At 33.4% G+C, this 16,139-nt stretch overlaps 1 protein-coding gene across 1 annotated transcript; it reads right to left on the bottom strand.

Moving 5' to 3' along the window:
- Window positions 1-502: 502 nt before the first annotated feature.
- Window positions 503-10,357, bottom strand: LOC110786186 (uncharacterized). The gene is made up of 13 exons (XM_021990724.2): window positions 9,956-10,357; window positions 9,400-9,577; window positions 9,183-9,263; window positions 8,514-8,596; window positions 8,312-8,427; window positions 8,104-8,214; window positions 7,670-7,779; window positions 6,792-7,095; window positions 6,634-6,711; window positions 6,497-6,547; window positions 6,303-6,398; window positions 893-970; window positions 503-808 (listed from the first exon to the last, which is right to left on the bottom strand). Exons 1-13 carry the CDS (start codon window positions 9,963-9,965, stop codon window positions 764-766), a joined length of 1,341 nt encoding a protein of 446 aa, XP_021846416.1. The 5' UTR covers window positions 9,966-10,357; the 3' UTR covers window positions 503-763.
- Window positions 10,358-16,139: the final 5,782 nt, after the last annotated feature.

Raw genomic sequence — 16,139 nt, 5'->3', positions numbered from 1 at the left:
TGGCATGCGAAAAATGGGTATGAGGTCTCAAAAGGTGAAAAAAAAAATCGGGTCCTGAGTGTGAAAAAATCAAAAAGTTTAGACCCTAACCTTTGGCTTAATTTATTATTGAGTGGTAGTATGGTTAATAGTGGGTTAAACTACGATTAACTGGCCGAAAAATGAAAAAAATGAAAATGAGACCCCAAAAGGTGAAAAAAAAAAAGTTGAGGTCCTAAAAGGTGAAAAACCAAAAGGTTGGACCCCAACCTTTAGCTTAACTCCATAAAAGTGGCTAACGTAGAAGAGATATGATGAGAATGTGTAAAAACTGTGAGAAAATGGGTACGATAATAAAGGTGGGTAAAGTAAGAGATATATGATGAAAATGTGTAATAACTGTGAGAAAAGGGGTAAAATAGTAAAATTGATTTGCCAAAAATAGAATTAGGTAGACTTGTGTGAAAATACTAGCAAAAGCCTCACCCACCAAAATTAGCTCTGCATAGCCAAACAGACAAAAGACAACAAAACTACAAACATTTTTGTATTAATCAAACTTTATTAAAATTCAGCCAAATACCACGTGATCCTTCAGTATATTATTAAATACAGTAGCTACTAACACTATCCAATAAACCGGACATTAAGAAGCTGAAGTACAACACAAGAATAAGTTTTTGCAATGGTTTAAGCCAGAATAAGATATTGCTGAAATTACATAAGAAGGGTGACCAATTGACTACCCCCCAAGTATTTTACAAGCAGGAATTTGCAGGGCTATTTATTCTTCCTCAGCAGCAACAGCAAAGTGACCCGTCTTCCGACCCTGATAGATGCCACATTAATACTTAAGCTTAGTTTTAAGCTAAATTTAAAATCATAAGCAAGAATATGTGTAGATAAATCATACCTGCAACACAGTCCGCTGCTTATTCATGTATTGTGTCCGTGCTTTGGCAAGTGCAGAATTTGGTGACTTGTACAATCTCTGTCATAACAAAGAAAAATGTAAGACTATAAGACACCAGCATCTTAACTGAAGAGGAAGACTATAAGACACGGCCTTATTCAGTTATTCCCAATATAAATGCTTACTTGCCCTCCATGCAAGTTCAATTCATTAGAGTAGTCCTACGTACTTTAAGGTCTCACTATTTTTTCATAAAGGATGTTAGTTATCATTGCAATTGTTAATTACAAAAAGTGGTTCCTAGTAAATCCCATCTTCTACCACCTAAGTTAAAATTGACTCAAATCAGCCAAAGTAACTACAAAGCGTATGACAGTAATCAAGGCTAGAGATTAGCCACTTTGAAGACCAATGAAGGAACATGGACAAGCTTTATTCAAGGAAAATAGGAAATCAAGGGCAAATGACATCTCCCAAGGGTATAACTAACCTAATCTAAAGTTCATTTTAAGCTTATACCCTAAGAATACGTGCCTTCTACAACATGTAACAACAAGCATGTATACCCACATGACTCGCACAACCCAGCTCGACCCGCAACCCACGTGACCCATGACACAGCTTGTATTGTGTCCAATTTTTCTGACCCAACCCGCCCTGCCATTATCTGCACTGTGTCGGTCCTGGGTCAACCATTCCTGACCCACAACCCACCAAACCCACACCCGACCCGCCCGACCCGCCCGACCCGCCATGTCGGCCATCTCTAAGCACGGGTACTATACTAGTATATTATACTAAAAGAGAGGAAATCAATGTGGAGCTGACAAATGTCGTTCTCTCATTTGCCTCTCTTATAGATATAAAAAATTATAAAAATAAAAATGCTTGATTCTATAATTATTATTTTGTTAACTTTTATCTCAAATAGTTGATTTTATTTTCCTCAAGAAAAAAAAAGATTTTATTCTACACATGGGAATATTTTGTAAACTATCTTTTTTACATTTTGGTAACAAATATAACCGATATAAGATTATCTTTTATAAAAAGTTAATCAGTAGGTAGTAGGATGTTTATGAAAATTTAAGAGTAGTTTTCTAATTTGTGCGTACATAATAGAATACAAATAAATTAGAAAATCAATAAGTATGAATAAGAGAGTTATAAAAAAATTTAGTACTAAATTCGAAAATTATAACCTCCATTGATTGTACTATTTTATATGTATCATATTTAGCAACTAAATTCGATAATTATCACCTCCTTGATAGTAATATTTTACTATTTAAAAATAATAATTATGCAACTTCTTTAATTAAACATGAGCAAAAATTACGTAAATTAATGTATCTAGTCTTGGGTGATTCCTCAATTACGTAATTTCCTCAATTTTTTAGATGCAACTGTTTGATTTTTACACTAGCTATTATATTCACACGTACATCTTTCTACTTTTTTTTTTTGTTTTTTTGGTGATTACGTACATCTTTCTACGTAATTATACATCCTCAAATTTTTAGATGCAACTCTTTGATTTTTTGTTTTTTTTGGTGATTATTAATACTTTATGAATGAACATCGTCATGTACTCCGTACGTAAAGTTGGATTCGTCTAAATACTTATATAATACTACCTTTTTTTTTTAATAATTTTCCTAATTGATAATTTAAGATATTAATAGTTGAAGTTACTTACTAACAACGGTGAAAATAAAAGTGGTTTACCCAAAAAAAAAAAAAATGGAAGAAGTAGTAAACAAAAAACTGGATGCGCAACTAACATGGTCCTCTCTACTTAAAAAAACTCCTCCAAATATTTTAGGCTAAACAATTCAATTATATTTTAGTCATTTTTTAACAAACATATACTAAAATGGTGTAGGTAGTGTTAAGTGATCGGGTAATGAGGTTGATAGAGCGACTGTGCGAGTATTAAGTAAGTATTACCATCGAAGTGAAAGGTGGACGAGATACCTTTATGCTTGACACAAATGGTGAATGAAGATGAAAATAATTTTATATATGTACCCTTATTTGTTTAAATAAATAAGACACCGAATGAGCAATAACAAATTTATCCATCATTAGTTTTAATTTGGAGAATATCTATAAGCTCTATTTTGGTGATTATTATCTATCATATTTCATATAAGTTTATATATAGTTTTTTATCAAGGTTTATGCAAGTTCGGAATTAGTTGGGTACTCTGATAGTGATTGGGGTGGATATATTGATGATATGAAAAGTACATCAGGTTATGCATTTACTCTAGGAAGTGGAATATTCTCATGGCAATCACAAAAACAAGATAATGTTGCTCAATCAACAGCTGAAGCAGAGTACATAGCTGCGTGTGCAGCTGTGAATCAAGCAATTTGGTTAAGGAAAGTGCTCAAAGATATGGGGAAAGAACAATGTACTCCGACAAAATTACTTTGTGACAGCATGTAAGCAATTGTTATTGCAATTGCAAGGAATCCTGTATGTCACAAAAGAACTAAACACTTCAAAATCAAGTATCACTTTGTGAGAGAGTCCCAAAGAGAAGGTGAAATAAATTTAGAGTATTGCCCTACACAAGAGCAACTCGCTGATATATTCACAAAGGCATTACCAAAACAAAAGTTAGAAGAACTAAGACTCAAGCTTGGGATGCCAGAATTAAGTGTCAAGGAGGAGTGTTAAAATTGACACTTACTATATATAGCTATGCTATTAATTGAATGATTGATATACAAAATAATTGTAATCCATTAGTTAAATTGTGTTTATTAATTGAACAATTGATATACAAAATAATTGTAACCCATTAGTTAAATAGATAATGAGTTACTATATAATGTAACATTATGTTTTGTAAATATATATAAAAATAATAACAAAAACACAATTTCTTACATTATTATTATTCCTTGTTTAATCATTTCCCACAATATAACCATCATATAGATTATAAATCGTGCATCGCACGCGTACTATACTAGCTTTGGGACTAAGATGTTATTATTTTATTTGAAGTTGGAATTAACGAAGGGGCCAATTTAAATTTTAAACACTAATAAATTGTTCTTTCTTCACCTACTCCAAAAAACAGTTGATAATGTAAATACTCATGCTGACTACTTTGTTAGCTGTTTAGGAAAGAGACAATGTCAGGCTTTGATTGCGTCTTAAGGTGTTGTTTAGTTGACATTCTAGTTCACGGAAAGTCTAGTTTCCTAGGAAATAAAACTAAAGAGATTATTTGGTTGACATGAGAATATGACGTGTAATTTGAAGGAAGTTTTATTTCCCACAAAATGGGGGAAGCTTCTTACGGCCTCCCCAAGTAAGTAGAACTTCCTATGGAGATTCCAAGTTCTTATGCTCAACCAAACAATATTATTAAGTTCCTAGAAAGTGAAGATACATACCAATTGCCAATACCAAGGAAGTGTAGTGTAACTTCCTAAGTGGAACCAAACAACGAATAAGTTTATTGATCATATCCCTAATTGATCCAAAAGAAACTCCCCTAATTCTTGTACTAAAAAAGACTTCAAACAAGAGAGTTACTTCTTAAAGCATGCTTTTCTCACCTGATTATGATTAAAAAATTTAACCTTGTGTCAAATGCCAATTATAAAGTTTAAGGATAAGTCGCAAACCAAGTTTAAGGCCTTACCAAACATGAATATAGGATAATCACAATAACTTAAAAAGCTAATTAGGGTTATGACTTCAGCCAACCATTCTTGATTTAAGCTACACCTTTATTAGCTTCGTCAGCATACAGCGGTACCACTAGCACTACTAAGGTCGGTAGCCTAAGACCCTAGGAGATGTTAGATGTTAGATGTTAGCTGGTTTGACTAGTTGTTAGTTGTTTGTATTAGCTGATTTGAATAGCTAGTTGAATTAGTTGTTTGTGTAAAAGTGTTTGGTAATTAGCTGTTAGTTGTTTTGATTATTAAGAAAATTGTCATACTTTATTGTTGGATAATTTGTTTCTTATTAATATTAGACAAATTGTTCATTATGTTAATTTTTTTCTCTTTATTTTTTGAATAAACATTGAATAAATAAAACAAATTTATTTTTTTACAAAAATTATTCTTAATTTAAAAATTTAATATACTTAGATATGCAAATAGAGAAATATTACTAATGATATTACATGCATGATTGCAATAGCTTCAAAGTACTAATATAAAATTTATTTACAACAAGAAACAAGTGTAGTAAATGGGTGAACTGAAGAAGGGAGCGTGAAATAACGTAGGGTTCTAAGGTTAATAAGGGTTGTAATTTTAGGTAATATTATGATAAAGTACTCAATTTACATTCACCTTCTCAATCCTCTAATTGCAAAAAACTCCTATGTTTAAGCTTTTCGCGAATTAGCTTTTTCACCCAAAACTCTCTTCCAAACATCTCTTAACCAAACGCTTTCAATTAGCTTTTATCAAAAGATAAAACCTCTAATTCACCTCAAAAAGCTCATTTTCACTCAAACCTCTCCTAATCAAACACCCCTATTTCGTAAGAGTCATCAGACTTTTTAAGTTGGATCGAAGTCCACCATAATTCATGCTTTTCTTACTATTCCAATTCCATTAAGGAAATGAGGTGCCTCTCCTAACAACCTCGAATCAAGTCTAGCGGTTGTCGTACCTACATCTCTCTGATAGGAGACCTTGGGGAAATAGGCTTGTTGAGCCAAACGACGTAACTCTCGTACAAAATTTGAACACAATAAAACTGGAAAATGGGAATAATATTGTACACAGTTATACTTCCAATCAACGTGATAGAGCCTAGTTATCTCAATTACTTGATTCATTCTAGAATCAGCCTCGCAACTAAATGGGTATTGTTGACATCCAAATAAACCTGCTGTGAACCATGTTTATAATCTTATTATTTCCAAAAGATATTATGCGAGGCAAGGGGTATTTCTCAATCCATCGAATAAATGGATCAGAAGGATTGTCATTCAAGACTAAGCCATTTACGGCCCTTGGTAGCCGCCCATAAATTGTGTTATTGGGAATGAATTTGTATGTAAATTTGTAAGGAAAATCAATATACATTCTCATATCATGCTAGTTTACTCAATATTACCTATTTTTCTTTATAAATTTCCATCACTATCCATTACCATTTGGGGAGTGGTATTAGGTGGGAAATTGGGAATGCAAATTTATGAAGAAAAACACCAAGTTTCTGACATAATTCAATTAACATGGTCATCATGATGTTATTTTCTTATTAAATGACACTTAGATTTATTCCCATTGCCACCATTTATTACCAGTGTAAGTAAGTTAAGGTAGGGCCACTTGGAAAGCCAAGCCCTATACTTCAAATTGTCAAAAACTAATTACCATCAAAGGCATCTTTGAATTTAGCCAGCAGTTGACTAACCTTCTCATTTAATTTATCCGCTGATTGATCTCCGTTGCCCAAATTGAACTTTTTCTTTGGAGTAAATCCAAAAACATCATGCAAAAATCCATTTTCCTATAAAGTTGGAATCAAAAATTTAAGTATAAAACAATACATAATCAAGGCTTTCAGCAAGATTCAACACAAACAAATGTGGCAATGAAGTGACCAACCAGCATATGCTTCACGAATCCTCCCCGAAGAAAATGTTTTAGGAAGTTTAACTGCACAAATAAAAATAAAACTTGATAAGAAATAAAATAGTAAAATTACCGAAGCAAAAAAATCAAAATCAAAAGCAGAGGCACACCTGTATAAGCTCAGACCATGATGTTGTGGTTAAAGTCTCACCACCAATTTTTGTTGAGGTTTCGGGAGAATAACCGTCCTAAATATCAAGGTAGCAAGTCATCGCGAGTAAATATTGCGCAAAAGAGAAACAAGCAACATATGGAGGTGATGCAATACCTCCAGAAAATCCAAAAAATCCCGGAACAAGTTCCTTTGGTTATTAAGATCCTTCTTAGCAGCTCCTTTGCCACCAGCCTCAGAAGCAAGATCTCGTACTTGATTCAGGACTTTTCCCTGCAATCCTTTTAAGTGTATATATCCTTCTCGTGTAGGCTTATCCGTCTCATCGCTGGAACCGTTTCTTTCACAAGAAAATCTTTCAAAATCTCCAACATCAAATATCACAGCCAGTGCTTCGCCAGCCCCAATGCGCACAGAACGATCATCCTTATCCAACAGAGTAGACAAATAAGAAATGGACCTGCATCCGTTTTATCAGAAAGATTAGACCGTGAGCTTACTTCAAATTAAAATATATATATATATAAATATATATATATATATATATATATATATATATATATAAGGAAATATCATCACATGATGCAGCTCAACTTGTATCAGAGACCACATTTCCTTTTAAAATATCTCTTGATTCTCTTCTATCTCACCCTTCGAATCAATCAAATATACGATAGTACCACGTCAACCTTTTTTTGTGTAAACCATCTACTATTCTACATAACTCGGAACCTAGTTACCACCAAATGAAACCAAAATTGTGATTTAAAGTTCTGAGAGGATTATTGAACCCGCTCCCCCACTTGGTTCCTGTGTTTCCTGCCATCTCCTTCCATGAGAAAAAGATTACTACCATCATTGTCAGATAATAATAGAACACATTGGACCATTCCATTCAGTTTCTCCTAGTATTTTAGCAACTCTAATGTACTAGTTCCTTTCCTTGTAAGTTAAGGACTCAAGCAAGACCTGATACATAATTTTATGCATGAGCATAATTTATGAAAACTATAAACAACATAAAGGGTACATACTCTTGCCAATCTTTCAAACTTAGGCTCCACGAATTTATTGTTGTGAGAAGAAACGACCATGCAGATACGGTTGCTGCTATGACAGCTGGTGAAGCTTTAGTTGCCACAACCTGAGGAGTGCAAATGTACTTGTTAGTTACCGATTTCCCATTTCCCATTTCCCAAAAAAAAGTTAAAAAATCCTGCGAACGAACTTCACGTGTCTGGGGTCTGGACAAAGATATACAACCAGAACTAAATACTAAGATATTAGGTGTAGCTATTCCTCAAAATTCAAAGCTATGAGGTAACATTGCGGTCATGTGGATCTTCAAGACATTATTAACCAAAGGACACACACGTAGTTTTGTACTTCTGGTTGATTGATAAAAAAATGACAAATAAAACAATGAAGAAGTTTTTTCATGAAGGGAAGAGTTTGTATTTAGACATACATTGGTACTCAATTTAGGATGCAGAACTTGCCACATTATCTGCATTGATCGCTCTGTTTCCTCTGCCTCTTCCCCGCCGATGAAGGTAATGACAGCCAAGCAATCTAACAACTGCAAAACATGAATTGAAACAGAAAATTATAGGGTATTTCACTACATGTATATATCAATCACCACGAAAAATAATAGAGTCAATAACTAAACTCACCGCCGCAACTTTTGATGATTCAGACCTTGACCGGAGAGCCTGCGATATTATTGGGACTGATTCCTCCAGTATTTCACTTGCCTGTTTCCCCGGCCCAGTTGTCAATGCCAACAGACCTATAAGGTGCATAAAGTTTAACATTCCATATATATCTTTACTAACCTTAAAAATACAGAGTAATCAGCAAGAAGAGAGGCCTAACCGATAGTCTGAGATGCCAAAATAATCTCTTTCCCAGAGCCCTTCTTGATAGAATTCAGGCACTGATGTAGCAGAGTCGCAAATCTGAGGAGACATATCAATTGCAAACCATTAAGATGCAACAAAAATCATTAGAAAACCTGTAGGATTATACAAAATAAAGAGGTACACATGAGACGATCAGCATTACCCCCTTTAGTTCACCATGACTGTCATAGTTGCGGAAAAGTAGGTACTTAATAGAAGATTGCCATATTTATCAATAATGCACAGACTATTACTTTAACACACTGGCTTTAATTCAGAAATCCCTTGCTAAAAAGGTAATGGACTACTCTATGTAAAACCAAGAAATCTAGTATTAATAATAATAACCTTCACAGATGTTGATTTTATTAACTTCCTGCGTCAAACCATCAACTGCTACAAGGTCAATAAGACAATAACTACTCTATTTATTGGTTCTTCAACGTTACTCTGTTTATCAACTCCACCTCTTATACCGAGCAAGGAGCAAAACTGATATTATCAAAAAGCCAAAAGATATCTACTTGCCTTGCAAGATGATCAAGACTCAAGAGAGAAATAAAACAGCCACTCTAATCTTTTATCAACTCATAAGACATCTTTAGATGAAAGCTATTATAGGGAGATAAAGACAAAGTCTTACTTCTTTTCAACAAATTCATGCTGCAAGTTTTGACTGAACGCTTCAATGATAGATTCCAACGCCTTCTCGCGTGTTGAACCCCTTCAACAATTCATATACAACAACAAGCATCAGCATAAAGTGGATGGACAGTCCCAATTCTCATTAAGTACCAATTCGCAATTTTAATGGAAAATCAAGAATTATCAGAATACCAATTAATTTAGCAAGGATCTACCTTTTCTCAAACAAAGCATCAAGTGATTCATCCAATAAGCTATCCTTTTCAACATCAGCACCAACCCCAACCCCAACCCCAACGGAAACCAGATCAGAACGGACTGAAGACGACGAGCTTACACTATCTGTGTCATCGCTATCCAGCATCGCTGCCGCATTCTTACGATTCGAATTGCCTATCAATTCATTTCAACATAAATATGGCCAATTGATCAACATGTATGCACCAAATTCGACTTGCAATGCTTTAAGCTCAGTAATTCAAAATCTCACAAAAAGCCGTTTTCTATATCACAAAAATTTGAGCACACAACAGATAAAACCAACAAGTATGCACCAAATTGAAATTTACAATACTTAAAACTAATTAATTCAAAAACCCACCAACTAAATCATCAGAATTTAATCACCAACGGATAAAATCAGGCTAAAACCTCATTATTTCACTATCCCATAATACAATAAATCACCCAAATAAAAACTAAATTTGAGTAATCTTTCCAAAAATAATAGCGTATTTAATTAATTAAATTGGGGGAGAAAAAGGAACTTACGCTTTCCCATTGAAGCAGGAAAAAAAATTCCAACGGCGGCGACAGCGAGGTAAGATTTGAAGCGTCAGAAACAAGTACAAGAAAGCTGATCTAAAAAGCTGGAAAAGCGACGTAAATTAACAGCAGAAGAAGAATTGAGCGACGGATAATTGAAAGAGATGGTGTTTGAATTAGACAAACTCAAAATCGAAGAACAAATCAAGAATGATGATTCTTTAGAACACGAAATAGCCATTAAAATTATTAATTTTTATTAAAATAGAAGGGGGAGGAACTTTGACGGTAGTTTAAGAGATGAAGTTGTGAGAAAGAAAGAGAGGCGGAGAAGTCTGCAAGCAGTTTAAATGGAGGTTTTCTCCTTTCTCTTCTTTTCTTTTTGGTGAAATCCTCTCTTCTTTTAATTGTTACAATTTCACTTTTACAGTACCCCTATTTAATTTCTGCATTTAGCAATACCATTTCTATGTTATTACGAGGCATGTTACATCGCTGTCCACCAGTGATAAAAAAGATCCATACCCACCCTCAAAAAAAAAAAAAAAAATTGGAAAGATGGCCCACACTTAAATAAATGTGTACAAGTGTTGCTAACTTCTTATATACTGTCATCGGTAATATAAGTATTGTCATTGTTATATATATACTGTCATTGTTGTATTAAAATACTGTCACAATCACCCAAAAAAAGAAAATTATGTATATAAGTGTAGTGAAATAGAAAAAGTAAAGGGATCACTTAAATGAATGGATAAAAGTGTTGCATATTAAATGAATAGATAAAAATATGTATATAAGTGTTATATAAGTATTATCATCGTTTACATAAATACTGTCATTGTTGTATTAAAATACTGTCATTGTTGTATCAATTACTGTCATATTGCCGATATTTAGTAATTTGTTTGACTTTTCAACTCATGTAACGAAAATACCATTTTGCCCTGGGTATGGGCTCTTTTTGTCGTTGTCCACCAGCGATGTAGCATTCCTCATGTTATTATAGCAGAATGTTGGTGAATAAGACTCCAAACATCCAATTTTCAATTCTCATACACCAGCTAAAAAAGAAAACTCAATATATTTACTTTCTTTTTTTTTTGAAAATTCAATATATTAAATACTTAATATATATACTTGGAAAAAGGAATCTCAAGGCTTATGGAAACACTCTATAATTAAAAGGTGAAATATTTAAATCAATAATGTTTGACTATTTTCAAAAAAAAAAATCAAATTTGGGAAAATTCAAAAAAAAAAAAAACTATGGAATCAATTAAATTTTGTTAATATAGATTTACCGGTTCATCATTGCTACAGAATTAATATTGATATTTGTGTACATACAAGTAGCTACAGAATTAATACTGATCTTTTTGCACATACAAGTAGTTACATTATTACAATCTATACTAATATATTAAAAGGCGTTTTGAAGAACGTATACGTGTCACGTAGACCTCTCCTTATTACGCCACGTCACCACTAATTAGCATCATGACACGTCATTACAACCAAAAAACATCTAACAAGGATCGAACACCAAACCTCTTTGTTAAAAGTTACACTTCTTACCATCTTAACCAATTACAACTTATGTAATATCTTTCCATATAAGCCTATATATTATTTTTACAATAAACAAATACATTGAATAAAAGTGAATGTAAAAAAAAGGAATGATTACTTAATTCATAAATGTACAATTATTACTTTGAAGAAAAGGATCCGACTTTGTTTAGATTTTTGGATGTGGAATTTAATCGGGAAGGTTGTTGATCGGTCACTAATCTTATGTCACCACCGTAATTTGATGATGACATCATCTATACGTACACATATTTTAAAAAAAAAAAGCCCGAATAAAAGTCAAAACCCGGGGCAACGCCCGGGTTACATACTAGTTAATAGAATCAAATTGTACAACTCCCAATAAAATCAAATTGTAATAATGTAACTACTTGTATGTGCAAAAAGATCAGTATTAATTCTGTAGCTACTTGTATGTACACAAATATCAATATTAATTCTACGTAGAGGTCTACGTGACACGAATACGTTCTTCAAAACGCCTTTTAATATATTAGTATAGATTAGTATAGATATGATGTATTATAAAAAATAAAAATGAAATTATATTTTGAAAATATACATCGATGCAAATCAAATAAGATTTCCCATAAGCATGTTTTTTCTTATAAACTTCGTTCATACTTTCTTATTAACCATTTTAAGAAGAAAACATGTATTACAAATTATGATTTTTCCCTGTTTAGTTTCTTAGGGAGCGTATGATTTGTAAAGAGAAAAGGAAATGACATCAACAAAATGAAAGGAGGAGAATGAAAAAAATGTACTTATTGCCATAATAAATTATTTTTTGGGATAACATTTGACATCATCGATCACGTCCTTAATTTGCCCCCTCTTTCTCTCTCAACATTTGAAACCTCTCAGCTCTTAGCTCCAATGACTTTTTCTTCTCTCTTAGCTTTGGAGGCTTCCTCTTCCTCTCTTAGTATCGTCATCTAACACCTCTCTCCATTTTATTTTTAGAAATCAAGTTCGAATATGAAAGTTTGGAGTTTTCAAGGTTGGAATTAACCATTAATTAATTTACAACCAAAATCCGTGATTCTGGATGGGTTTTTATGGAGGGTAGTGGTTGGGTACGTAATTTGTGGCATGTGGGTTTATAAGGTGGTTTTAAGGGGATAGTTTCTTGGGTCGTGAGTGGAGTAACTTTTGCCAGTGGTGGGGAGGTGAGACATATTGAGGATGGTTGTCGGTGGTATGAACTAGGAAGAATTTTTCCTGGTGGTAGGGTAGAGTTTCTTGGTGTTTAAGTGCATGCAGTAGGTGGTTTGGGATGGAAGGTTCTAAAGTTGGGTGGTTTTGGTATGTGGTCGACGTGGTTAAGTTGAGCGGTGGTCCGCTAAGGTGTTGGTCAATGATGGTCAAGGTTTCCATGAAGTAAAGGGGAAAAGGAAAAGGTGAAGTCTTCTTGGGATTAGAGAGGGGAAAGGGAGTAAATATAGAGTAACTTATTAATCAATAAAAATATAATTATGAAACCTCATACTTTTAACAATCAACTAGTTTTTGGGCTCGGGCGATGCTCTGGTGTGATGAGGTCGAAAAAGGACGAGGCAATTTTCCTATAGAATGGCTCAAATCGACAGTACTCGAGGATGTGGCAATCATATTGAGTAAAACGGGACTAACTGTGACATTAGCCTCTTTTTACTAGTCTTTAGGAGTCGTCATTCAGTTTTCAACAACATTGAGAAAAACTGGCAAAACCCGGTTATTGTGATACGCCAGTAAAGCCGAAGCCCAAGCAAGCGTATTCGACCACAACAACAATAGATTCCCTTGTGATCCCTGTTATGGAGATCGATCAACGTACATCCAACAGAGTTGAGAGTTCGGGGGACGTTTACTAATAAGGGGAGTGTCAATATTAGCCCACGAGACGGTCCTTACTAGTTCAATGCGACGACAAAAGGGACATGCTTTAGAATACATTACTAATGAGTTGCACAAATAATTAACTAAGCAACGTCAAAAGAGTGATTTAGATTGATTTAAGGTACCTAGCAATAATAGATTTGTCTAGAATATATCTTATTAGGCGTGATCAACAGATTTAAGGTACATAGCAATAACAAATTTAATCTTTATTGTTTAAACTCAAGGTTAGGGGTTCAAACCTTATGCAAACCGTGTATTGACAAAAAAAATTATGTATATGAAGATTACACAAAGCGAACGACATATAAGCAAAGCGCCACGTGTCACGTATGCTTTCTTATAGACGGCTTTTAATATATAGTATAGATTGACATTTAGTATCAAGAAAATACTTTCATAAAAATCGACTAACACACCAATATAATCATACAATATCGATAAGTGTATTTCAAGCTAGCTATGATAAAACAAAATTGAAAATAATACACCAATCTACATTTAAATGACATTTTTCTTAAACATCTACCAACGTTTTAATTGTGTAACATCGATTAAAATGTTATCTATCATCTACCAACCATTTTTAATAGATTTATATATTTTTATTTTGAAATCCCGTGCATTAACACAGAAATATACTAGTTTCTAATTGAAATAATTAGTTGTAATAATTACGATAAATTTCAAGTTTTGTTTTTTTTTTAAAGAAAATTAATCTCAAGATTCAAGTAAATCTCTCTTGTAAACACGAAACATTTTATTAAAGGACAACGTCGTAAAAAAATTCAAAGATATACTAGGTTTTATGTGCTTTGTATCAATAGTTTACCTTTAAGCTGAGGTCAATCACTATCAGCTCTTCTTTCGAAATTATCGGTTCGTTCCCGGGTTGGGTTAGGGGAACATCCGAGCGATTACACGACATATAGAGTCTGGCACATGCCCGGTGCTGGAAGGTCGTGAAAAGAGGCCCCCCCCCCCCCTCCCCCCCGTCGGCTCCCTGTGGACGGTCCGTGTCGGAGGATTGAACCTGTCTTCGGGCTAGCAAAAGTAGCTGTAGAAAAAACCAACTATTCCACCTAAGAACCAAAAAGGGGGAAGTTTCCGTGATTTAAGGTTTATTCTTGTATTTTAATAATTCATTTTGACTTTTATATTTGTTAACATTAACTACATTATATTATATGGAAATAATCAAAATTATAATAAATTTCAATTTATCCTTTATTAATGTGAAAATGTTTATCAAATGTCAAATTTGCAATAAAACCCAAAAATAGTTACAAATAGTTTACAAGCTAGTATAATACCCATACGATACACGGTTTATAAAATAAAAATAAATTCATATGAAATCTGGTAGACAATTATCATCAAAATAGAAACTATTGATATTCTTCAAATTAAAATTAATAATGGATAAATTTTTATTGCTCATTCAGTGTCTTGCTTCTTAAAACAAATAAGGATAAATAATTAAATATATAAAATTATTTTCATTCTCATTCATTACTTGTGTCAAGCATAAAGTTATTTCATCCACCATTCACTTCGATAGTAATACCCACTTAATACTCGCATAGCTGCCCCCATCAACCTCATTACACGACCACTTAACACCTACCTACACCATTTACTTTATTCAGTTAGAGATGATTTTGAGGTGCGACGGGTTCTGCACACCCTATACCGACCCACAATTCTCATCCCCATCTCCCCCTTCCACGATAGGAATGATATTCATCCCTCCCAATCCCCGTCTCGAGAGGTACAAAATAAAATTTATCTCCACTCCATCACCTCCCTTCTGTGTATCACACCCTCCTCAAACCCACCCCTAGACTCGACCGTGTTTTTTTTTGTAAGAGGGTTTTGAAGTTAAAACTTTATTCTAGAGTCTTCGACAATTCGTTTCTCTGATTAGAGTATTTGAGTAAATAAACAAAACATTATAATATGTAAGTTAGTAGTAATTTTTATATACTCCGTATATAATCATAATCAATTAGATGAAGGATTAGCGACGTCGGCGGATCCAATCTAAAATCCATCATCTCCCCGTTACCCGCGACGAATACATTTTTAACCCCATTACCAATAAACTTTCCTCCATCCCTGCCCGACCACTTGGGGTAGATGCACGGGGGATCTCCTAAAAAACCCGCCCCACTAACAACCTGACATATCATATTCGATAAATAATCCACTTTTCCTTTCAAATAATTTTTAAATATATTGATATAAATTTATTACGAAGTATCAAATTGATTGTATAAGATTTAATATTGATTAAAATTATTCAAAAGTGACATACATAATTAGGATTGGGTGAGTATCCTCAAATCCAATCCATTCAAACTCGCCTCATCACCAAGGTGAGTGTATCCTTATACTCGTCCTCCAACATCAAATCTAAAATTTTTTTAGCCAAAATTAGTCAATCATCTACTTTATCTTTGTCGTCAACCCAAATAAAATCCAAAGTTGCCCCATCATCAAGTGTGATGCACCATTTACATATATGATTTTAATTTTGCACGAAATTTTAAAGTGATATTGTAATCATTTACATTAACATATAAGAAAATATTTTGTTGTTGCAAACATATTAATAACAAGGAAACTTAATCATCTAGATCTTATGACTTTGGAAATAGTTGATTACGATATATTAGTCAATATTTTAATCAATATATATGCCCTTAAGACTTAA

Source organism: Spinacia oleracea, chromosome 3, assembly GCF_020520425.1.
Source record: "Spinacia oleracea cultivar Varoflay chromosome 3, BTI_SOV_V1, whole genome shotgun sequence".
NCBI classification, from domain to species: domain Eukaryota; kingdom Viridiplantae; phylum Streptophyta; class Magnoliopsida; order Caryophyllales; family Amaranthaceae; genus Spinacia; species Spinacia oleracea.
This window is presented reverse-complemented; position numbering and strand designations above follow the sequence as displayed.